This window comes from Lates calcarifer, linkage group LG21, assembly GCF_001640805.2.
Source record: "Lates calcarifer isolate ASB-BC8 linkage group LG21, TLL_Latcal_v3, whole genome shotgun sequence".
NCBI classification, from domain to species: domain Eukaryota; kingdom Metazoa; phylum Chordata; class Actinopteri; family Centropomidae; genus Lates; species Lates calcarifer.
In genome coordinates, this window is record NC_066853.1 from 25,227,370 (window position 1) to 25,253,708 (window position 26,339).

General features: G+C 39.4%; 1 protein-coding gene across 3 annotated transcripts in view; it reads right to left on the reverse strand.

Annotated features, from left to right (window-relative positions):
- snx19b (sorting nexin 19b) overlaps positions 1 to 26,339 on the reverse strand; it is a 36,663-nt gene extending 10,324 nt beyond the window's left edge. For 2 of the 3 annotated variants that reach the window (XM_018701751.2, XM_051065361.1), the window contains exons 1-11: positions 26,242 to 26,339; positions 24,589 to 24,870; positions 24,209 to 24,403; positions 20,387 to 21,607; positions 19,718 to 19,916; positions 19,367 to 19,467; positions 19,142 to 19,261; positions 18,838 to 18,962; positions 18,429 to 18,522; positions 18,068 to 18,227; positions 13,480 to 13,609 (exon numbers count right to left, since the gene is read on the reverse strand). In XM_018701751.2, coding sequence (XP_018557267.1) covers positions 13,480 to 13,609; positions 18,068 to 18,227; positions 18,429 to 18,522; positions 18,838 to 18,962; positions 19,142 to 19,261; positions 19,367 to 19,467; positions 19,718 to 19,916; positions 20,387 to 21,607; positions 24,209 to 24,403; positions 24,589 to 24,792 — 2,549 coding nt within the window. In that variant the 5' untranslated portion in view covers positions 24,793 to 24,870; positions 26,242 to 26,339. The other variant, XM_018701757.2, reaches the window with a different exon arrangement.

Here is a 26,339-nt window from a genome sequence, read left to right on the forward strand (position 1 = left end):
AATATGACATTTATGCTTGTTTCATGTATTAATGTGACAAACATTACAGTCTACTCATCATTCTATGTATATCTGATGAGGAGTGCAAACGAGTGACATTTGAGTCACAAATTTCATGTACGTACTATATGTCATTAATGTATTGGGGCACTAACACTGCAGAAAAATAAATACAACTGAATTACTTCTTCTCTTCTCTTCTTATTCTTCTCTATAGTCTTGACACAATAAATGCACAAACATGAAAGACATACTAATTTCTTGGCAAAAATTAATTTAAGTTTGACTTTTGCTTCTTTAGGACAATTTATGTTTTCATTTGTTACTATATTCTTATTAGAGTTGTAAGATAAAGGCCAGTTAAACTCTCAAAACGGTCAAAGGTTTGAATCAACAAATCAACTGTACAACTGTTGGGCTCAGCTCCAATAATCAACATGACACAATCAGCGACAATCAAGATAAAGAGGAGATGCTTTAAATACTTGACATAAAACATCAGCGGAGCTGGCCTAAAACTATGTAATTGGTGGACTCTACTGGGATCAATTTAAGTTACCTTTTATGGTAAACACAGACAAGTATAACCGGGTCAAGTTTGAGCTAAAATGAGCCTGCAGCCAGTTTTTAACAGACAGACACAATGTCACTGCACAAGTATGTCTCTGGAGACAGAAGATGAACCATGACTTTGAAGCCACATCTCAGACCCCAGGCTCAGGTGAGTGGTGAAAACTGACACCAGAGATGTGAAGAAGCCAAAGGGTCACTACGTGACTTAAATCCGCTACTGCCCTTATTTAAGACACTGTGTTTATCGCTTATCAAATTCCCTTTGCAAACACCCCAACAGTGTTTCAGCATGCTGCACTTGTCCTCTATCTAAGTTTATCAAGTGTGTGGACAATAATGGCGTATATTTCTTTTATGTTCTGCCAAGGGAGGATTTTGATGTCACTACAACTCTCCAATACTAAATAAGGATAAATGGACACGGAGGTTGGAAGCACTACCTGATAGCACAGAGGAGCTGAAGGGATAACTGTGTTTTATAACCTTCATAAGACATGACCTAGGTATTTAACCAATAGTGTCCCCTTGAGACGATTACCTAGGTCTGTAGGAATATGAAAATAGCTGCTAACTATTAGCCTGTAACAGAGGACAGTATTTATAGTTCAGAAACATCTGCAAATGTAAAAAAGGAATAATACCCTGAGCAAACATAACAGAGACATGACACAGGGAAACCTCAAACTGAAGCACAGGGTGAGATATAAGCCACTCAGACAGCCTGGTCCTGCTTTGAGGAGTGGCTCTGAATTTATCTCTCTCAGGAACAGCTTGTCTGGGGATGTCACACCTCCCCCACTATAAGGAGGGTGATAGATAGCTTGCACCATTATGTAACAAACATCTTTTCCATTCCTCCTCTTCTTTCCACCAATGCCAAATCTGTCATGTATGGTCCACCCGTCTGACCACCAGCACACTTAGCCTGGATTCCTGCTGACATAAAAAGCTTGGAGCTTGCAAGCACGGTCTTCTGTTTGCACCTCATGCCTGGCCCCAGGACCCATATGTCAAGGCACAGCACCAGAACAGAAAAACAGCAAGATTCTGATATCACCTCCTCAGTGTGAAAATAACCAGATGTGTCAAAGCCTCCCAAGTTGAGGAGGGATCTCTGTTTTGAGTCCAATCATTTAGAAGAGTTAGAACCATGATTCCCCACACCGTTGTCACAGAGAATCATTAGGTCTTCAAACAACAGTAACAAGGCATGAAGTCCTCTGTTATGTTAAGACATACTTAAAATAAACTCTGACATTTGTAAAGAAAGGCTGAGGTACTAAATTAAACACTACGTCCACAAGAATAAATTATAAAAACAACAGCTACTTAAATCACAACTAGAAATAGTCTTGTTTACAGAGCCAGACACATATGGCTATTTTCATATACTGGTAATATCTCAGATTAAATATATTCTGATACATATTCGTACATGTAGAGTAATTTTGGAGCAGTGTGCATGAACCAAGTATCATTCTCTCTCTGGAGGACATGGTGGCAAATCTACAGCAGGCTGCCAGTCAAATGACCCATTTGACATGGATAAACATCACTACACATGGATCTGCTCAACACATGACATCAGTATGGAGTTAACTGGAGCGCTAAGTTATGCCTGAACTGTACTGCTAGAGCAATGGCTTTTACAAAGAATGACTGATGAATAACAGACTAGGATGGTTTTCAGACAGTAGGAAAAGTGAAATAACATTACATTTTTAAATAATTGCTATTTTCCTCTGAACACATTTGGTGCTTGAAGGTCAAAATGCATGTTGTGGGGGCCATATTAAACAAGGCATTTAATTTTTTCAACCAGAAAATAGTCATTCATCTGGAAACTAGAAAATTTAATTTCTCCTCTAATGCGCTGAAATGGATGGAGTCCTATCTCAAGGGCAAAGTTCAGTGTGTAAGGGTGCAAACATTACTCCTCCTGAGTAATGAATTGGGTTTTCCCCAGGGATACATCCTGGAACCTCTCTTATTCAACTTATACTGTATATGAATGATTGACCACAGGTCTACACAGGGTGTGGAGTTCAGATGTATGCAGATGATACTGTAATTTATGTAAAAACCAGAGAACAAAAGGCTGACAGCTGTTAATGCTAATGTTGGCTATGTAGCAATAGCAAAAACTTAAATGTAGCACCCTTAAATCAAGTTACTTTCATGTTGACTTTCTAATTGTCAAATTGTCAATTTCTTTCAAATAAATTGAATGGTCAAGGTCAGAGGAAGGAGTCTACTCAGTTGTCTAGATTGTGGTGCACTACATACTAGGCAGCAGGCCGGGTTAGGGAACGGAGGAGGTGGGGAAGAGGAATGTCTTGGTACCTTGCTTAAGCTGCCACTGCACCCAAACAGCAGTTAAGCGGCAGAAAATGGATAATGGACAGAGAAATTTCTATCTGCTGATGAAGACAATGTCTGACAGTAACTGAAAAAGCTAGTAAGTGTACTGTAAGACTGTTTTTATCATGGACATGGCCCATGAAACATGGGTTTGCATGCCTTAAAAAGCATCAAGTTGTTTGAAAGTTATGGTATCTGATGTTGTTTCAACTTTTGATACAAATTGTGTTTGGTGAAATGCTCTTCGCAATTTCATCTACACAAGTGTATAGAAAACATTAAACTAAGAATGACTATAACAACCATGTTAACATTAAGACAGTTGTTCTTGGGTATAACTTGCCACAGCACCACCTGCCCATATGCAATAAAATGTGCAAATCCAAAAACAAGCTGTCAACTCTTAACATTGAAAAGCAAAAATAGTACAAAATAGTCTGCAAGTGGAATCAAGGTGAATAAAACATACTACTTAGCTTAGATTAGTTATATATTTTTATCAATGTTGGGGTTCTGACTACATTGTAAGAGTTCTCTCCATATACCATAATGTGGTCACAGGCTAAACACTGCAGCAGTGAGACAGAAACCACTTTCCCTGAAGCCAAACAACTTGTTCTTCACCACCAGCGAAACCAAAGCAGGCCACTGGATGTCACAGACAGATGCCTGGGTATTAATTAACAGCGTATCAGAAGGAAGCAGAGACTGACAGAGCAAACAAAAAAAGATTGAGAGAATGAGAGCATTTTCTATGACAAGTGTTGACAAGATTTAAAGCCTCAATACTCCCCCTCATCCTCACCTTGATCATCAAGCTGTGAACTGAATTGTATATGGAAATGTTGATATACCATTTTAGTGAATAAAAATAAAGCGTCATGTCATTATATAATGGATGCAGCTAAAAACTGGCAGAGCAGAGGTGCCACTCAGAGTTTGGTGAAATGAAACACATTGTGAACCAGTAAGGAGGTTTCTGAAAACAACAAGCCACCCACTGACAAAACAGAAAAAGACTGCTAGAGTCCTGGTCAAAATTATTGGCACTCCTCAATTCCAAATACATTCTTCGAAATAAATTCAAATGAACCAACTTAGAGTAACCAAAATAGTCTTCTTAAACTTTTACATACAACATTACTGAAAAAAGAATAATTAAAAAAAAATAAAAAAAATAAAAAAACTTGCATAACAGTGACATAATACAAACACCAAATGTACCTGGGATACATTTAATGGAACCCTTCACTTGCATTTGGTTGCAGAACCTTTGGAAACAGCCTCTAATGTTTCTGTAAAAGCTATCTATAAGCTTTTTGCACAGCATCTGGTGGCAGTTTCTGCCACTCTTCCACTGCTATCTCTTCATGCTCTTTGTTTTAGTTTGCCAGAGTCCTTTTTGCTTTTTGCGATGTCAGGTTTCAACTGTCTCTAAATGTTTTCAATGGGATTTAGGTCAGGACTCATTGCTGGCCAGTTTAAAACACTCCATCTTTGTATTTTCAACCATTCTTTTATGCTGCTGGATGTGTGCTTTGAGTCGTCGTCCTGCTGAAAGACTAATTTTTATCTCAAACCTAGTTTCCACACATTAGGTAACACATTACATTATTATGAAACTGGTAACCTTCTGATTTCATTATTCTTTTGATACATTTAGCACCTCCAATACCAGAGGCAGCAAAGCAACCTGGCAGCATAATAGAATCTCCACCATTACTGTAGGTAGGGTGCTCTTTTCCTGCAGTCCATTCCAAAAGAGCTCTCCCTTGGTTTCAACTGTGCATAGAACATCATCCCAGATAGACTGTGGCTTATCTAAAAAAGTTTTTGCAAAACATTACCCATGGGGCCCTGCTTGGTTTAGTGTGTGGCGTATGGTAAGGGCTGAAACCACCATTCCACATTTCTCCAGGTCATTTTGAAGCTCTTTAGATGTCCTGTGTTGGTGTTTTTTTCCACAAGCACCAACCTCCACCAACCTCTCTCATTAAATTCCTTCTTAGCACCACGTCCTAAAAGCATCTTTAAAAATATGTGACCGTGAAACTTGTTGGCAACCTTATCAACTGTCGAAACAGGGATTTCAAGATATTTGCTGTTTGCCTTGGTGCCTTTTTTGATAAGAGCATTTCTGATGTTTTCAGACAGCTCTCTTGTTTTGCTATTGTGAAAAAGAAACTTGAAATAAGCAGCCCCTTTTTATGCAGTAAAGCCATTATTCATTAATTAATCCAGGTCAGATGCTGTGTGAATTAACCACATATGAGTTATTTGCTGTTTGGTTTGAGGAAATGATTTTTTCAAAAGAGTACCAAATATTGTGGCCAGCATATGTTTTGTATCTGTGCATTTTATTTTGTATATGGAAGCATTTGTTGTTGTTGTTGTTGCAATTCTGATTAATTACATTTATTTCTGCATTTACTTCTGAAGATAATTTTGTACTTTAATTTCAGGGGTTCCAATAATTTTGATCAGGATTGTAAGCATTTGCATAGTAGTACAAATACACTGTCCAACAGCAGATATGATGTGTACTCTGGAATCATAGGGGGAATGCGCCACACTTACACTGTGTTCCTGACCACTGTCCAATGGCACAACAGCCTGTGAAGAAAATCTGAACAACTTAATTACAATCATGATATTGTATCATCATTGCCACTGACCCAGTTTCTACACCACATAGTTGCAGCCGATGTAGGCCAGAGCATCTAAGGGAGTGAAGGACTCTCATCATTCTGTTCTAGGGCAAAATCACCTTAACACTCACATGCATGCATTTATGAGGCTGATTTCTGACATTTTAAAGGCTGACATGAGTCACACACTTTTTGGGAAGTGTAACTGATATTCATTTATAGTGATCGATGCTAGCCTCAAGGTGATCACCAGTTAAGTTTATATACCTTTTTATTTGAGAAATGAAGGAAGAATTCTGTTTACAGACATATATAATGAAAGAGAACATGGGAGTATTCCTACAAATGCTTGTGATGTTGATATAAAGTGGCTGCGCTCTGCTACATCTACAGTACATCTAGACAGTACATCAAATCTGGCTCCAGCTGGATTTTCCATCCAGACAACTGTCTAAGAGAAAGAGACTATATTCATCTTAAACTGTTCCACTTTCCAGTCCATAAAAATCAGACATCTCCCAAACCAGAGTCCCATTTACAGGAGCAGAGAGCTGGTGTTTCCAGCTGCCAGATCTATTATACACACACAGACCCTGATTTGGCAACCCAGTGTTGGCCCTGGTTTCATATTACAGTCAGAGACACACACCTCTTCTATCTGTCCAAAATCTATAATACTTATCCTTAAGGGTCAGGGGGGCCTGGAGCCAATCCCAGCTGACACTGGGCAAGAAGCGAGGTACACTATGGTCCACTGATCTGTCACAGGGCTGACATGTAGAAACAAACAATCATTCACACCTACAGGCAATTTAGAGTCACCAATTAACTGACCTGCATTTCTCTGGACTGTAGGAGGAACCCGGTGTACCTGAAGAGAACCCATGCAGGCACAGGCAGAACATGAAAACTCTACACAGAAACCGTGAGCCACGGTTCGACCCCAGAACCTTCTTGTTGTGAGGCAACAGTGCTAACCACTGCACCTCCATACAACCCTGCACCTCTCCTGTACGCTCACAATTTCAAGTTAAATTCTTACATATTTGCATGCACAATAGCTGTGGACTGGTATGGATAAGGTTTCTGCTGCCTTCAGCTTCTATTTGCCTCCCACAAACAGCTATCAGATTATATAAAAAACCTTTACAACACTCACCATATATCCTCAGTCCCAGGAAAAATGCTCCCTATGAGATTTCAGACAAATTTGTAGATCAATTTATTAATGAAGAAAATTGGTCAAAACTGAAAAAAAGAGGGCACCCCCATAGCCGAATGGTTGGGGGGCGTACCACATGGGCTCATGTGCCCTAAGCAGCTGGTCCCTGGATCGACTCCTGGTTCGGCCAGACCTTTACTGCGTGTCATTCCCCTGCTCTCTCTCCCTGTTTCCTGTGTCATCTCTGCTGTTCTATCTAAATAAAGGTGAAAACCCCCCGAAAAAAATTATTTAAAAAAAAATTAAAAAAGGGTCCAGTTACTTCCTTACTTGAATGCACTTCCATGGCTACATGTTAAGAACATTGTGGTGTCTTCACAATTACAAGGCGCTTCACAAGGAACTGCCAAAGAGGAAGAAAAGAGCTGCAATTTTCCTCAAGGAATCTCCTCCAAAGACTGTCTGTTTTTCCCCACAAGCACATCCAGTTTAAAAAAAATAACATTACATCCCAATGGTGTAATGTTTTCAGCCTTGCAGATATGGCTCATAGAATAAAGTCATTTTAAGGATCCCAAACCCAGTTTTCATGGAATTATTGTGAGCTGAGTAGTATTATATTATTCTTATTTTTTTTATGTGTTAGGAAATAACTAGCTTTTCATGCAACCAGTAGATACATATTTTATGTATGAGCTGGAAAATGAAAACAATGAGGTACAACTGACAAGATGCTGCAAAGAGAGAGAGAGGAAAAAAAACAGAAATCACCATTAATTCTATGTGGACTTGATGTTACGGTTTGTCATTTAATTCAATAACAGTATTGCCAGTATTATTCAAGTAGCAGTTCAGGGATGGGAATCATGGAATTAATTTAGCAGAAACTGGCAATTAGAATTTGTTATGTGTAAGACTATTTCTAAACTGGAACTGGTGATGGTACTAGCTGTGAAATTAAAGTATCACCAAAGTAATCACAATTCATCCTGAGGGTCTGAATGTCAGCACCAAATTTTACGGTAATCCATCTAATAGTTGCCAAGACATTTCAATCTGTACCAATAAATTTCGATCTGCTTGTGGTGCTAGATGAAAAGGCAGGGAATCACCAAAGTCATCAGGATTCTTCCTCTGGGAGCCTCGAATAAAAAAAATTGAATAAAATTAAATTTTATAGCAAACCACTGATATCTCAGTCTGAACCATGGCACTGGACCAACTGACCTACCATCATTGCCACCCTCTAGAGCCACGCTCCGAGTTTGATTAAAAGGATACTTCCAGCACACTTGAACCGGGTGTATTTCCCATAAATGTGGCTATTGTGGCTGCATTAGTCATAATAACTTTGCATTTGCATTTCCATTTTAAAGTCACAGGGAAACAATCCTGCCGGGGCAATTGTCACAAGCATCCTACAGCTTTCCAAATAAACATGATTTTTACACTCGTCTCTGAGTAAACACAGATTATAGCCACTAATGGCTATTATGCTATTTAAGGAAGCTACATCTGCTAGCTACATCTCAATTTTCTGGCTGACCCTCCTTCATAACACTTCTGTGAGATGTCACACTCTTTTTATTTTAGGATATGTTTTTCTTTTTACCTGGGGTTGATTATTCAACACATTTGCAATCATTTACTCTCAGCTTCCATTTTAATGTCAGCTCATTGTACAATCAGCCACCACAGCGACACCTCCTCATGATAGCCTACAGCATAATCTGCCATTACAGTTAGCAGTTAGCATTCTTCATTTTCCTTGGAGGATAGTATAATAGCAGTGTGAGTTAGCCTCACACATGTAAACAAACCAGACATGCGCAGGTGAATGAATATACAGGTTCTGGGGTAAGATCCACCAGCAAGTTGCCACTGACAACACGTAGCATAACTGCAATTCCTAGCAGCTATAATTAGGGCATGAGCAACGAGTTACAGTCATGAAACTTTGCAGAGGCGTCAGGCATGGTGAAAAATTTAATAATTTAGGGGTCTTGAGCATGGGCGGGGCAAAATGGCCTCGGTAGCGCCACCTACATTTTTGGACAAAACAGCCCCTCAAGCCCATTGCACCTAAAAATCTGAAAATGTGCACACATATGTAACATCCCATGACGCACCAAAAAGTCTCTTGGAGCCATATTCTAAACCCAACAGAAAGTTTTTTTTTTTGACCGGAAGGCGAACAAATTGTGTCTTTTTTGCCATTTCCAGGGGTCACAGGAAATCCAACTTGTCCTAAATGCATTATCCGATTGACTTCAAAATTTGATAAAATGTTATTAAGACAGACGATGTTTGATTGCAAAGCTTTTGAGTTTTCATTGAAGGGCGTGGCCATGCTGGCCCCTCAAAGTTGGACAACTCACCACGGAACAGAAAGTTGCATTAAACTTGCTGTATTTCAGCCATACTTTGTCCAAACTGCATCAAACTGTACAGTACTGTTAATGGTCTTTATCTGCACACATCCATATGTCAATATTCATACAATTGTTGTAGCACCACCTATTTATAGCAGGAAATGACATATTTTATAGTGTGATGTCCAGTTTCTAGAAGGGTGACCAGATTCACTTCAAATGTTGTCAGGACCTCCTTAAGGCCTTCAGGAAGACTTGCTGCGAAAATTGTGAGTTTTGGTCAAAGCGTGTGCCTGTTCTGGCCTGTCAAAGTTGGTTTTTACAAAACCTGAAATGTCAGCTGTCAGAAAGCTCAGATTGTGGAGTAATTCACTACTTTATCCAGCAGATGGAGTCATTGTATTACTCTCTGATGGGTTTTTGGGAGGGGGGTATCTGTGTGTGTGTGTGTGTGTGTGTGTGTGTGTGTGTGTGTGTGTGTGTGTGTGTTTGAGGGGGGAGGGGAAGAGGAGTTGATTGAGTCTGTGAGAAGCTAACACAGGGGAGGTTACAGTCAAAAGAGCCAAGAGCTGTCACAGATGATGAGCTCTGAAAAATATTGTCACAGAAAATAATTAGCATAAAAGCTTTTATTTTAAATTTGTTGCAACAAATTCAGGTTTCTTACAGTGTTTTTCTTATTGAAAACTAAATTCTACCTGAAATGTATCAATAAAAATCTTCTTTTGCAGTTAATGTCACCAGTTTATAGTTTAGTTTTAATAGCATTCCCTGTCACTGATGTGCCTTCAATTATCGGTTCTATCAGGGTTCATTTATGTGTTTATCTTATAGGGGTGAGCCACCTCACAGGTTGGTTATATTACCTGTTGACCTCAGGTCAGTGAGCTAAGACAATGTTTAATGCAGTGTTTTTTCTGATATGAAAATAGATATTATTCAGCACATCTAACCTCAGCAGGCCCCTCTTCAGAAACTCATATCTGCAGATGTCAAAGCTGGCTCAAAAAATTAAACTGGCTTCAAATTAATTTTAAGGAATTGTAGGTTATTTTGAATTCATGAAATCATACTCCATCACCCTTTCTGTTTCTTTCTAACTCTCTCTACTCATCTTCTCCCATATGTCTCCCCTTGACCAAAGCTGAGCGTGGATTGATGCTGTCTTTACAGTTTGGTTTTGATCAGTTAGGAAATTTCACACGAGGTCGGCTGATATTTCCGTGTTTCATAGTGTACGGCGACAGGAAAAGTTCACTAGGTCCACCGGCGTCAAGGTGAACCAGCTGAATATAAGCCACTCAAGTTGACGACAAGTGCATTGAAAAGTAAAAGCTGCTGGCCTTTACCTTTTTTTTTGTCAAACCACCTGTTCAGCCAGCAGCTAGAAAAGAAATATTTTCAGCGTTGTCCACAGTCTCATGACATGTTTAACAGGAAGCACAGCACGCTGGTTAAGCTCATGGCAAACTGTTACTACCAGCTAAAATGAAAGCTTGTCTGTATGTAGTCTAACTGGTTAGTTTGTCACTAATCTCCAAATTTCACAAATTGCTGTAAACTTCACTCTCTTAGACAAACAAGCCACCAACATTTTAGATTTCTGTTCAGTGAGATATTGAGTTTACTGTGATTTTACTGTTGCTGTTCTAGCAACAATGTTTAGTTGTACTTAATAAAACGAGCTCTTTGGCCATAGAGACACTGCTTGTGTTTGGAGGAAGAGGGGAGAGGCGTATCACCCAAAGAACAGCATCTCCATAGTGAAATGCAGTGGTGGGAATATTATGCCGTGTGGACTTCAGTACATCTTGGAAGTGTGAACTGTTACGCCAGCGTATGCCCTATGACCTGCGTTGACCCCGCGGTTGCCAGGGTCCTGCGGTCGCCACTCCCCCGACGGGCGTGGGGTGCGAGGGCCCGTTCAACGCTGCTCGCAGCTTTAATTTATGTTTATTTTCAGTGAGACTCAGAAACAAATGTTTGAAATTATGCATGTAAAAATCCTATTTTGAAAGCTGTAGGAGATTTGTGACAATTGCCCCAGTTTATTTTGTTCTGTGCAAGTACTTGTTTTCACAGATCTCTATAATAGAGGTGGCGAAAGTTATAATTACTCATGGACCCACAGTATCCATAATTATGGGAAATACTCCAGGTTGAAATGTACTGGAATTATCCTTTAAAGCTTGGCAGGAACAGACACCAAAATTGCTACATCTTTGTCTTTTGTATCTCTTAATGAGATGGAGTGCACCCAGAAATACTCAGGCATGGTTCTGGTAACCATCAGTAAATACTGGCTGGAGCCCAAAGGTTGTGGCCTGGACGCTTTAAAACATCCTGACATATGCTCACAATTTGAACTATCATTCAGCATCATTCTTTTGATCATTTTTTCCTTTTAGTTGAGTGCCTTTTATATAAGGCTTTTATGTAATTTTAATTTTTATGGAAGCTATTGCTGCTTTATTCTTGCTTTTCTTTTAAGTAACACTTAAATTCAGGCCTGGAATTTTTACTGTTTACTGGTTTTTAGTTATTTATGTATTATTGTCTATATACCACTTTGCATTTGTTTTTAACTTAAACAGAACAGAACTATTTTAGTAACACAACACGTGGTGTTTCTATCAACAGCAATTCACAACATCTTGTCTCCTCCACACTGAAAAACCAGTTGATGAGAGGAGATACCTGCCACACTGAGAGCTGTCACTGCAATGTTGACAGACTGCTGCCCAATATAGATGAGGCCAAACAAAAGTACAAGGCCTTTCATACTTGGCTGGTGGAACCTCTTAAAATAGAAGACCCAGTATCAATGTGAAGCAATGATATTCTGACACTGACGCCCCAGGGAACGTGAGGTCACAGCACTAACAGCACAAACACTAGAACCTGAGAACATTGTCTGCGTGTTCAGTTTACTGGAAGCAGGAGCTATACCTAACTGTGACAAATGTTTGCAGAGTTGATGTCAGGCATTCAATTAAGGACCACAACGTGCAGGCATGCGTGAATGCACATAGACTTGAAATTTACAACACATGCAGCAGTGATTCACTGCTATTCAAAAAGCAAGAGCAAGCTTATCCAGTAGGATAAAAAACATATTTCTTTACTGTTTATGTTTCTGTTAAGTGGTTAATAAGTACACTGCATGGCAAGGGATGCCCCTGATTTTATAAGACATGGACCACTGCAAGAACTCAGCCTCAGTCCAGACAGCTCTCTTGACTAACGACTGTACTTAAGCCAGAATCCCCACTCCAGCTCATAAACAGCCCTCTCCACTAGGAAACACGTGTCTTCATGTCCTGATCTGACTAGAGTCTACAGACTCAGTGGCCTCCCTCCATGTAGTAGTTTCCATAACTTTTTAGTAGCAGGAAAGCTTGTTAAAACCCTTTAAGAAGACAGTCATTCAGAGGCAATAACTGTTAAAGGGAGATTTTAAAAAGACCATCTGCACTGTTATGGCAGCATCAGTCAGGTGGAAAGATTGACAATAGATTGTTTTAAAATGTTACCAGCACCTGCTTATAACCAGTCACTAAGAATTGGGCAAGTGAATTAAAACAAATACCTCCCCCTGTACTTCTTCAACTGTAAAAATACAATTGAGAAAGGCACTAAAGTCTGCTGAAGCTCTGCACCCAAAAACATAAGATTTTACTTGTACTGAGTACCTCCTGGGTGCAAACAGTGGAGAACTGTGGTTGCATTAAGAAACATCCAGTGTGAATGTGTCAATTATGTGAATGTAAAACAGTGATGACAAAGAACAAGAATGCAATGCCAACAAAACCGCATACATGGATAATCCAACTTGTCAAACATATACAGTATCTAAGTGTGGTTTTGTCTCTGCAATATCATATGAATAAACATCATTGTGTTTAAGAGTAACAGTAACTTCTCATGAAAAACATTGGATTGCAGACCTGAGGTTTGGTGCAAGTCAGTTTCAGCATCTCGGTGTCTTCTTTCCATCACAAGTGATGGTATTGGTAATTTGAGAATTTTTTGCCAATTTATTAAGAAGGAAAAGCTGAAATTAGTTGAAGCAACTTTGGTGGCAATTACAGACTCAAGTCTTCGTGGTATGACACAAAAAGCTTTGCAGATTTAGGGATTTTCTGCCACTCTTTCCTGGACCCCCTCAGTCATCTCAATCTGGGGCATTGAGTGTAGACTGATGAGGGGGAAAAAATGAATGTAAACTATTTTAGCATAAGGCTGCAACATAACAAAATGTTCCAAAAGTTGAGGGGTCTCAGTACTTTTGGAATGAACTGTATCTCTTTTGATAACTTCCATGGAAAAAAACTACCATTGTGAAATAAATGTAGCATGTCACCTGTTAATTAGGGTCCCAAACAGCAACCTGATGGTCCTCTGAATGTTTTCGGTGCACAACCAGCTCCACTGCTCCTTCATCAGTAGACATAGCATGTTCAGAGCCACCTCAGCCAGGGCTGTCTCAGACGCTGTGCCCACGACATGCAAGACACACATAAAAAAACAGGACTCATTATGCACACTACAAATTAATTACTGTTACAGGCAAAGATTAGACACCATATTCAAATTAAACTGCAAGTTGGTTTAGCATGTTGCAGCCAGTATCTGAGAGAATCTGAATGTATATCTCAAACCAAATATGATAATCTGCTTCAAAATCATAAGAGTGCATCTGATGAACATTCAAGTCCACTAGTCACATCAGCACTTCATACTTAACACTGCCCTCATGTGGTTAGACCTAAATACTGCTGGTTATACTGGGTGTGATTTATATTCTACTACTCTAAAATCCACCATGTTCTACTACATCTACATGTGCAGTTTTTTGGCATCGGTCATTTCAATGCTATCTGCAGGATAGATTTAAGCATATATGCATTAAGAGTAAAAAGCTTGATTAGAAAACAGAAAATCAAACACACATCTCTCTTTAGTCATGAACTATGGCTGTAAAAGCTTTTCAGTTTTATGCTGTACACATTTGATACTTGTCACGCTGTGAAAACTGGTATTGGGATTCAGAGTTAACTGACTGCTGTGCTCTACAGCTTACACATACAACAGACCCGTCAAAGCTACCTTTCAAGTCTGCAAAGGGAGATTTCCTGATACCGAAAAGATTGAGAAAAAAACACTTTAGGTAGATAATGCATGCATTTGAGCTTTCCATGGTAACTGAATTTATCTTGTGTTATGCACACAGGAAGCAGAGTTCTCTACAGAACGTGATCTGTCAAAGTGACATTGACAAAAAAAACCCACATTTAGTTATTGGTCTTGCCAGTAACTAATTAAATAAATAGATATACTATATATGTTGCAGTTTCAAGTGCATTATAAATACTTAAATACTTAAAATATATTTTATACATTTGTGGAATGGACATAAATTATTGATCAGTTGAAAATACAGGTAACTGTTTATGGCAAGTCTTTCAATCTTAACTTGATTTCCTGTCCTCCTATTTTCTGATTTTCTAGTAAACTACCTTTAGACTACAATCTGAATATTGCCAGCAATACCTGCAGTACATAATCACAGAGACTCAAATAAATCTGTTTGCATCTTGAAGGACGAAATTCCATCCAACTGTTCTTTAAATTTTATATTCCAATTATGGTGTTATAGTTATGGAATAGAATGATAATAAAATGATGTTCCCAATATTCCATATAACTGAAATCCAAGTACTACAGAATTTAAACAATATGTCTGGATTCATGTGGTTTGAATTCCCAGAAGCCACTTCCCCCCCCCCAAAAAAAATGTTGTTTTTGACTGACAAATTGAGTTAAATTTAAATTACCAAATGTTTCCAGCCACTTGTCTATACATTCAATGCTATACAACACTATTTCTTCTTGAATCATATGACTGACAGAGATTAAACCATGTTCTAGTTTCAAATTTCCATTGTGAAGTTTTGTGTCTGAATTTTACCTGTCAATATGAGCAACTTCAGTTTTGGACTTTTAAACTTTAAAGATCTCAAGATGAGCAACTGAATTTGAGCAATTCATTTAGCAGTACATGTAAAAAATATATATACATAACAACTATATGGAGATTGTAGTTTTTTTAAACAGATCAACTTAAAATTACCTTCTGCAAAGAAAGGAATATAAATCACATAAATTCAGAAAGATACATAAAAATACTGAAATGCCATAAATTCAGTGTTCAGTAGAGATTGGATTTCAAAAGTAGGGGTTGCTTAAGATTCAGTGTACTGATCTGCTATAAAAGTAGAATATTAGTCCCCTGTTAACTGTTCATCTGCATTTGGTTGTAGAACATTTCAGGGTCTTTTAAGAAGTAGATGCTTCATTCATCCTTCTTTCACCCTGACTGACTGGAAAAAAACAGTCCTTCAAAGAGACAATGACCAGATGCCTAAACATAGAAGAAATGCAATTTGGATTCAATTAAACTTGGAATGTCTTATTCCAATGTCAATCAAATGCAAAGATCATTTCCATATGATGTCAATGAGATCATCCATTTTTCCTATGGTGATTCCCTGTGATGGAGGAAGATGGAGCAGTGATAGTACATGATGGTTCACAGAGGATAAGCCCATCCAAGAGTTATAGACGGCTATCAGTTAAAGGTATAATGTGCAGGATTTTCTGGGGCGGCTTTGGCTAAGGAGGTAGAGTGGGTCACCCACTGCTCGTAAGGTTAGTGGTTCGATTCTCAGCTCCTCCAGTCCATGCCCCTAAGTATCTTTGAACAAGATACTGAACTCTAAATGTATTTCTCTGATCCTCTGCTCCCTCTCTTCATTCACTCTCTAGCTTGTTCGACCACCCGCTGCTCTCTCTCACTCGTTGAGCTGGGTAGAAGGGGCCAACTTTGAATGGTGTGTTTACAAACAGCAACCAACAAATCCTGCACATTATATCTTTAAGGGTTAAGACTTAGCGTTAACACTAGCATAGGTTCCTTTATCAGTCTTATAACCTGATGTTGTTTAAAAGAAAATAATATTTTAACAAGACAAGGCAAAGCATCTTGAAAATTAAAGAAATGTAACTGCAATTATTTTTAAAAAATGCTTAAATTATTCACTTCAGTCAGAGAGTAATATTTAACATTGCCATGTTACATTCATCCATTATTGGCTATCAAGACCTTGTAGGGGGACGAGTACTTTCAACATGCAATGACCTCAGTATGATTCAGACAAAATTATTTGTGGATCATTTAATAGACAGCATCTGAAACCCCTTTCTCATTGTGGAATCAAGGGTGAACTGTCTGATAACTATCAGCATTTGTGCACAGGTGTTGAAAGGCTTTCAAGTTATCTCTCAACATTCTAAACACCAGGAGTGCAAAACCAGGAATTCCCTCTGAGAGGTGACTGTCCAAACCCCAAATCCCCATCTGAATGATTTAACACAATGAGGCATCAAAGACACAAAAAATGGGGACAGTTCTTCGAGAGAGATAGGGGAAGCAGTGGTATTCTAAACTTTGTTTATGGGTCTTCGTGAGTACTGCATATATCAAAAAAAGTCCTTATAAAGCTTTATTATATATATTATTAAGTCTGCTATATTGTCTCAAGTGAGGCAACATTGGGATAACACCCAAATTTCCAAGTTAGCCAAGCATTGTTTTTCCCCTATTTTCTGGTCGCTGAGTATAAAACCGCTTTCATACACGGGACATGTAATGTGGGTCTACTGACTGCGTATTTATCCAGATTGAACCATTAATACTTCTAAGACTACTGTTAGTGTTAATCTCTTATTATATTGCATTCTCAACCTCCAGTCTACAACAGAAGTAGTGAAGTGTAGTTTCATATACTTTACTACAAACAATTACATTGCACAGATGACAAAGTTTCACTTTCAGTTCTTTCTTTATTTACTTACTCTTTAATACTGTGCCTCTGTCTCTCCCTTCAAGGACTCAAGTTATATAATGTTTAAACATTAACATAATTACACACAATTAAGTTTCCATCCCTAGGAGATGGCTGTTAACCAAAGCCAAGTGAATTCAGATCCATACTGACACATTCACATTACCGCCTATCCAGTTTTAATACATGTCATTGAAACTTTGGAAAGTAAGAATAACAGGGTTGTCACACTAGGTAAAGTCCTGTGATTTTGTCTCTTCAGCTACAGCAAAGGTTGCCAAAATATGAGCCTGGTCTGATGAATCTGATGAGTGACTGGAATATGGAACAAGCTGGTTTCGATCAGAGGGTCCCGCTATAATTATGCTGAAATACTGAATGGAAAGTGAACCAGACAGGAAAGTAGGAGGACCCAACAGGCAGTGAGTCAGTGAGCTGGTCAGACACAAAGGAAAACAAAAGCAGACAGGCCAGGGTGACTCAGACCGACAGGCATGATTATTGCACAGATAATGAGAGGCTGAGGTGTTAAAGAGTAAGACTCGTGATACAAAATACAGAAAATACAGAAAATTTAAGGTTCAAATTCACAATTGGATTTCAGCTAAACTAAAATATTTGATAAAATCGAAAAGATTATCAATCTAACTGCTGTCTTTGTTTGTAGTAAAAGCTTAACTTCTAGTGCCAACACTGGTATAATAATTTCTCCAGCAGTCAAGACAGAATCTATTATACATAGTTCTTGTGAAGTATTAAGAGTTCACAAACCTCACAAATGTTCCTCATTCAGTGGATGCAGCAGACCACCAGCAGTAACTTGGCTGCATGTGGTACTGTGTTGGAAGTTGGGTGTGACTACAGGTGATGATAGGGTTTTTTTTTTTAATTGTTGAGCTTTTATGTCAGTCCTTCAATAAAAGGACTGACTTAAAATAATAAGCAGCTTTGAAACAGTTACCAACTAATGACTTAACTGCACCTGACATCAGGCACAATGAATACTAGTTTGTCACCAAATGCATCCTCTCGCCGCACTCTTACCACATTCTTGACTCTGGTTTCTTCTCAAGCTGTAATCCAGATAGCCTCTGCATTGTGTGGCTACTGGACTGTCCTCCCTCTCTGGCTCAGCTCTGAAGGCCAGTTTTTCTTGTTCAGTGATAAAGGCTTGCAGGTCTCCCAAGGACATCCCATTAAAAGCCTTTGAGAACACATAGGAGGAGTTACAAAAAGACAGAAATTATGCTCCCAAAGAGACCATCGCCATGTTGAGCAGCAAACAAAACACAAAAGAATAGAATATGTAATTTTTGATTAATTCAAATTATCTTAGTGCAAAATTGAATCACTGTGGATTAGAATCAAGGATAAAATATCAGTAATCCAAATGTAAGGTACTTACTGTGCTAGTTTGCTCCCAGCTGAACAAAACTGGTGGTCTTATGTCTGAGCCATTCATAAAGGGAATGTTTTTACTAGAGAACTTTAGACGAGACCTAGGAGGGTACAAACACATTTATTTTTAACACATACACAAAAGAGCTATAACAAATATTAGGAAACAAATATTTCCCATAATCCAATATTTTCAGTACTAATCTTGATTTTCCAGTGTCAGAACTTTGTACCTCTTTTTTGAAAGGTGTTGTCTAAAGTTTATTATTATCATTATTGTTAATTGTGAAAATATAAAGAGATTTAGATAAAGTAAGAAAAGAGTAGGGCTGGCCACTTCTGTATCATCCCAACAGGAAAATGTCTGTTATGTTACACATGTGGATAAAGGTTGGTCCTGATCTCTCAAGTCATACTTGCTCTTCTTGTCTGCACTTATTCTCCCTCCATCCACCTCTCCTTCATTATCCTCAGTGGGGCTTTGAGGTTCTGAACGAGGAAAGGCTGTCTTCAGGGTGTCCACAATGGCATTCACCACAATCTACACACAAAAACACACACGCATTGCATTCCACCCAGCAATAAATTGTTCTTTATCATGTTACATTTTGTGTTTATAGTATTGCATCACACTCACGCACAGTAATTGCTATGCACATACAATGTGGTTATTATGAAGTATTATTCCATTGTACCACAATTAAATATTCATGACCAAACCTTGTCTATGCGTGACACAATAAAAGGTTTCTTGACAAAGGCAATCCTGGCATCTGTATTGAGAGCAAGAAATTCTTGCATCTCTTCACTATTGGCTATTTCAGGGATGGCACAGAGTTGCTGAAAAAAAAAAAGAGAGAATGTTGGTCTACAACCTTGGAGATCAAAAACAATGTAAAATGTTAGAAATACTAAACTAATATAAAAAAATATCAATCCACCAACCTTTAGAAAGGTCTCTAGCAGTCCTTTCCGGGCCTCTATCTTGTCACTATCCATATTTCCAAATGGCATGTCTGGAAATATTTTCTTTGGACCTTTCACACCTGAGATACAGTAAGATTATAATAAAGTCCTTGATGTTGGCTCAAGTAATAAATGTAAATCAAGCTGAATCTTTTAAGTAATGTCCAAAGATTAAACCTTAAATCCAGGTATGTCTGTTAGCAACACATGGACTTCTCTAAACCAGACAAAAACTTAAAAGACAACAGTGTTCACTGGTGGCTCCCAATAGCCAAAATACAATAAATAAAACACACAAAAATTAGCTGATCCAGAGATCACCTTTCCTACCTTTGATGAGTTTCCTTAGTTCTGTTTTTTCTTCTAACCGTGTTTGCAGATTGAGGAACTCACTGTATCGTCTGTTGACCATGTGATAGGCTACTGGCTGAATGCATGATGGGTTTTCACAGCTTGTCTGTACAACCTCAGCATCCTCAGAGCCCGGCTGGACACTTTGTGGGTTCTCATAACCCATTGCTGTCTCATACTGAAAATCAATACATCAAAATGTAAGGCTTGCTATTTTCTGTTCATTCCTGTCGTAATTCATATTGTGTGCGGCATACTGCATTTGTGACACAGTTTGCACAATGTCTTAAGGCCTGAATCTGAGTTGTACATTTAAAGGATCAGTGTGCAACATTTACAGGATTCTATATATTTTAATAGCTATATAAACAAACCTGTGTACCTGACAGACTAGTCAATTCGGTAGTTGGCGCCATTTTGTCACGTGACGGCTACCGTAGACTCTTCAACACACTTGGAAAGTGTTGGGTTTTTGGATTGTTATCTTTAAGCCCTACATCTGCTGAGTGCATCTATTGCACACCATAGAGCAACTGGATTGCAAAGTAAAAAATAATGTAGAGGTCTTGCTTCTCAAAACGTACAGGAACAAAACATGGATTAATGAACTGGGGAGAGAAGTAGGCACAGATTATGTTATCTCCTTACTTTGATGGTGTATAGTGTATAGGGGTGTGAGCCGGTGCCTCTGTGTTCCTTAGCTGTGATGGTGCCAGTGATCCGGAGGTTTTGGATGATGACTGGTCCATCAGGGCTGCTGAGGGGCTCAAAACTGAATGACGGCATTGGGGAAGAGCCCTGCAGTGGACTCACTACAGAAAGCTCATTGGGGTTCCCCAGCCCAGTCGGTTCTACACCCAAAAGAGGGTCTTTAATTGGGTTTACTGAGGGGGACCCGCCTTCCCTCTCCAGGTCCTGGAGGCTGCTGATACTGGGAGTACCCTCTGCCGTCCTAACTACTGAGGGGCCGTAGTCATTAGGATGTTCTGAATTCACCATGACATCTGGGCAGGAGCCAACTACTGGACAGGGACATGCATCCTCCAAATCCACACCATTGTTTTCAACAGATGTGGTACATTCTTTCTGTCTGTCACACAGGCCCTCCTCTTGGCCTATCATGACCAGGAAATCAGTGGAACTCTGTTTATGGTCAGCCAAAGGAGAATCCAGGTCAGAATCATTTTCCTGGTAAAATGGGTTTGACTTGCTTCCTCTCATGTAATGTTCTAGAAAGGGTCGGGTAGTTTCTTCCTCTTCTATGTTGTTCTGTGGACAGTCCACCTCCTCAGAGTCAAACACGTCATAGGCAGCAAGATCAGGTATCCCTGTTTCATGAATTTCAGTCTCTGCTCCTGCTGCAGGGACTTCAGTATACTTTTGAGGTACCTGTGCAGTGTCTTGGAGTGGTGCAAGCTCTGACTCAGCAGGTGGTGATGGTAATGGTGGGGATGAAGTCGGTGGCTCTGATGTACTTAGTTCCTGCAAATTGCTGGACTTACCAAATATTTCAGTCAAAAGGATGTTTAACCAGTCAGGGTCAGACAGTTTTGCAATGAGAGGGAGAAGGACGTTGCAGGTGATGAGTTCTCCAACAACAAATCGTCCCGTGCGGGTCTCCAAGTGTGGCAATGGCACCAAAACATGCAACAACAAATCTACAACTGCTCTGGTGTAGTTGAGTTCCACTGCGTCATTGGTCATGGCAAGATGAGGTGTGGTAACCGTGGAATATGCTTTCCACAACTGCGCACTCTCACCACTCCACTTTGCGGTAATGGGTGTCTGTTGCTCAGTCACCAGCTCCTTGGCTCTGATGTAGTCCTGCAGGTGGCAGCCAAACAGATCTAGGATCCTCTGAGTCAACTCCTGCAGTGATTAGAAAAGTTACAAATGTCCAATTAAAGTCTAGTTGTTTCAAAATTTAAATGTGAATTTAGTTCTTCCAGAGGCAAACTCCTCTGTAAATCTGATGACCGTTTCTTTCAATACCAGTTCTATAAGGGTGAAAATACACAGTATTCAGATCTTCACTATTTGCACATTTGATTGTATCGATTTAATTTTAAATAGATAAAATTGCCCAACCTAGAATTTTGTCAGTGAAATCAGATTTGTCTGTTCAATATGAAGATTTGAGTTGCTATTCCTTTTTTGCATACAAAAACCATTTGCTTGAGTTTCAGTGATGATTTCAGTGTTTTCACTGAAAACATCTTATATCTATACAATCATCCATCACTATTTCTACTTCCATCACAGTTAAGATTTGTGATTTGGTCATTTTGTGACCAAATGTATAATAAGTCAGCTGACATTTTGTGAATCAACTCAGGGTCTTCTTGACAGATACCCCACAGTTAACCCTCAGTAACCCATAATGACAAAGTGTAACCATGTTTTTAGAAATATTTGCAAATTAACAAAAAATAAAAACAACTCTTTACAAAAGTATTCATACCCTTCCCTGTGGCACTCCAAAGAACACTGTGCTCCTCTGTAGTCTGTCTTGTGGCAAGACACAGATCAGGGCAAGGGTATAAAATCATTTCTTAAGTTTGAATGTTCCCAGGAGCATGTTGGCCTCAATGATTCTGAAATGGAAGAAGTCTAAAATCACCAGGACTTTTTCTACAGCTGGCCGTCCAGCCAAACTGAATAACTGAGCAAGAAGGATCTTGGTCAGGGAGGTGACCAAGAACCCAATGGTCACTCTAACAGAACCTCAAAGGTCCTTTGCAGAGATAAGAGAGCCTGCCAAAAGGAGTAGGACTAGCAGCACTCCATTAATCTGGCCTTTACAGTAGAGTGGCTAGACAGAAACTACTTTAAGTAAAAAGAGTACGGGAGCCTGTGTGGAGTTTGTCAAAGGACTCTGAGAGCATGAGGAAAAGGATTCTGTGGTCTCATGAAACAAATATTAAAACCTTTGAGCAGAACTCCAAGCACTATGACTGGCAAAAGTCAGGTACTGCTCATCACCTAGTTAGTCACCTCCCCAGGGTGAAGCATGGTGGTGGCAGTATCATACCATGGTGCTTATCAGTGCCAAGTACATGGAGACTAGACCAATTAGAACTGAGGGAAGGATGAATGCAGGCAGATACAGAGATCATGTGACCTGAGACTGTGGAGATGACCAGACGCTTACAGCCAAGACAACGCTTGAATGGCTCTGGAAAAATCTTTGACTGCTCCTGAATGACCCAGCCAAAGCCCAGACTTAAACCCGATAGAACATCTGTGGAGAGACCTGAAGATCACACAGACATTCCCCATTCAATATGATAGAGAGAGGATCTGCCTAGAAGAATGAGATAAACTGCCCAAATCCAGGAGTTGCCCACGAAGACCTGAAGCTGTAATTGCTGCCAAAGGGGCATCAACAAAGAACTGGATGAGTAAATTAGATTAAAATTTGCTACAATGTATAAAAAATATGTTTTCTTTGTCATTATGGATTATTGAGGGTATACTGATGGCAGTTCTCGTTTTGTTGACCTGGTTTCTCTTACCCACTTCCCCAAATAAAAAGACCTGTTTTTCTTACTGGCATGACATAAGAAATCAGGTCACTGCAGAAAGCTGACCATAACCTGGTTACACAAAGTGCATGAAAACACACAGCAGCACTGCAAAATTCACCCTCTCAGACCCACATAGAGACATTTCCGCTTTATGAAGTTGTAATTTTAGCAGTATCATCAAGTATGACAGATCCCAGAATCAGCACAACAATTAGCTAATCATATCTGTCACTCAATAAGGACTCCTGCACACTACAATAGGGGATATTAGCCCATAAAAATACCAAAAAAAAGATGTTGAATTTTTAGTCATTTTCTTAAAACAGCACTGTAAACCATGATATTGAATCAAAATGTCAACACAGAAAGTTCACACAGTTCTTAGGACTGTGCTAGAAGTGATCTGAAGCTTCTAGCTTCTTCTGTCTATGAGTTATGTCCATTCTTTAGGGTCTTTTTTTGCCAAGGATTTTCATGTTTTCCTGCCTGTATATATTTTAACATTATATGTATCATATGGTTCCTGTCCAGAATCACACACAGGGGCACTCTGCTGCCTTGCACCAGAATGGGGTATTTAAATTGAGGCTCACAACTATAGAATGTATGTAAAACCAAGCCTCTGTATCAGACACTCTGAATCACTGTGAGGGGTACCCACTGAATCCAATAAGAGTGTCCATAGAAACATGACTGTCATCAATGTTGATGTCATCAACTAAGATGGCGTATGAGAATTGATCGATATAAACACAGATGGAGTGCATAAATCACTGACATTAACAAACTGATGGAATGATGGAAAGCACTGATTCTCTAGTTTAAGAGTAAAAAACTGCGTGGCTCTAGCTCAAACCTTTGTGGTGTACTGACACTCTAAAGACAACATGAAATTTAGGAGCAAATATGCTGCCGTGGGCTTCAAAGAGTTGAATCACAGTACCTTCCTGTCAACCTGTTTTGCACGCTTTTTCAGCTCCATAGCCATGGAGATCATGGCCTCTTCAATCTCTGTTTCAAAACCACTCTCAGAGGACACAGTTGAGTACCAGGAGGTGACAAAGTCTCTGATGATTTTGCGCACTGTGTTGTGGATCTCCCGGTCCAAGTGGTGATCATCCTCTACAGAGGGTGGAACCTGAAATTCAGCAATGACAAAACATGTGTCAATGAAGTGATTCTGGAACTAGCTATTGGCCCCAATTTCAAAAGCATCTTAAGGCTAAGATTATCTTAGCCCAGTAAACCCAATAAAACTTTTGTAACCATGTCAACAAATGAAAATGCTTCACCAGAACTGTAAACCACAGTAAAGTCATTTACCTGTTCCAGTGTGATAAACCTCTCCAGGTGAACCACACTGTTAGACTCCAGGACTGCCTGCGAGCCAAGCCAGCCACCCAGCACCACCAGCAGGCTGGTGAACACACAGAGGAGCCAGATGTTGACCAGCAAGTGGAACAGCACCAGCCATGCCAACACCACACCAAAGCCCAACAGGGTCCTCTGTCCCAGCACTTCAGCCATGGCACTCTAGGGGTTACTATTTGGCTTCACACCCTCAGAAAAGATGTGGAGATCACAAATGCCAGAGAAACATGCCTCCTTGAAAAACAAAACCGGTGGAGAATATAGATTAGATACAACAATCAAAACAGACTGAGAAGGTGCAGGGGTTATGTGAGATCAGTGTGACTTAAATAGGGTGAATGCATGATCAGAATAACCTGCAAAGAGGGACTAGGGGCAAAAATGAACTATTGGCGCTCTTCTTTTCTCAAACTCCTTTGTGTATCAGCATCACTGCACAGGACAGTGCAGACAGCAGTCTACACCTGACACCATGCTTGTGTAGTGTTTTGTCTGAAGCCACAGAATCCAAATATTACTGATGTTTGATATGTGACATATCAACTGCTATAGTTTAGGTTAAGTTTATTTTTAATCTATTTGGAAATATGTGAAATAAATACAACACACTCAACTACTAAGGTATTAAATCTGGAAATCTGATATTTGCAATGGTGTTATTATTGCTTAAATTTCCTGTGGTTGACCTACAAACAGCTAATTTAATTCTCGTTGACACAAAACAAAACATATACTCATATAACATGTAACGTATGTTATATGTTATATGACGTTGATCAACAAATTATAATTCTGAGCAGAGTTGTTTATGCCCATTTACCTGCCAGGTTGCTCAGCTGGAGCTGGAAAATTGCAAAAAGATTCGCTCCGTAGAAATCCCAGCTCAAGGAAGGGATGTTGCTTATCTGCCAACATATTTATGCTAGCTGCTAACGTTAGTTTGCACGATATTTCGGCAGTAAAGAACCGTTTACTCACTTGACTATCCACCCAGCCAATCTTAAGTCACTCTTTTCTTTGTTTGTCTGCATTTATTGGCTCTAATAACCTCAAACAGCTAAGTTACGTGTTTGACAGACGTTAGCCTCGATACAACCTCAAGCATAACACGCATAAGCCCGACATGTTTTTCTTTGCAGCTTATTTATTCAATTAGATTTAACAGAGCATTTGGCTTACTGCTTACTCGACCTGGAGCAACACATTTCGATATATCTAATATCTACTTAATGATGACGATAAAATACTTCCTCCGTCTCCACCCTCCACGGTTTATTAGTAGTGAAAGAAGACTAGATGTAAAATGAGGGGGTTACAAGTCGAAATGTTAGCGACATCATCGTTTCATGGTGCATTAAATATAGACAAGATGTAGATTTGTCAGAGGTCTCCATGCGTGTTGCAATCATTTGCTAAAACGCACACTAACCTTAAATTAGAACATTTTTGCCTAAAGGTGCGTAGCATTGGGATACGATCTAAAGCTTTAAGTATCACGAGCTAGCTAAATTTATTCCACATGCTGCGCAGTCTAACACACACAGTCCCGTCCTGCGTAGGTCAATTTCACCAAACAATTTAAATAAGAGAGAAAAATATTTTAACCTGCACGAGCTGTCATGGCACCCAGTGTGGGATCTCGTGAGCTACTTGATATCTCTCTCGTCTGGTTTGTTTACTTCCTGTATCATGACGTATGTTCA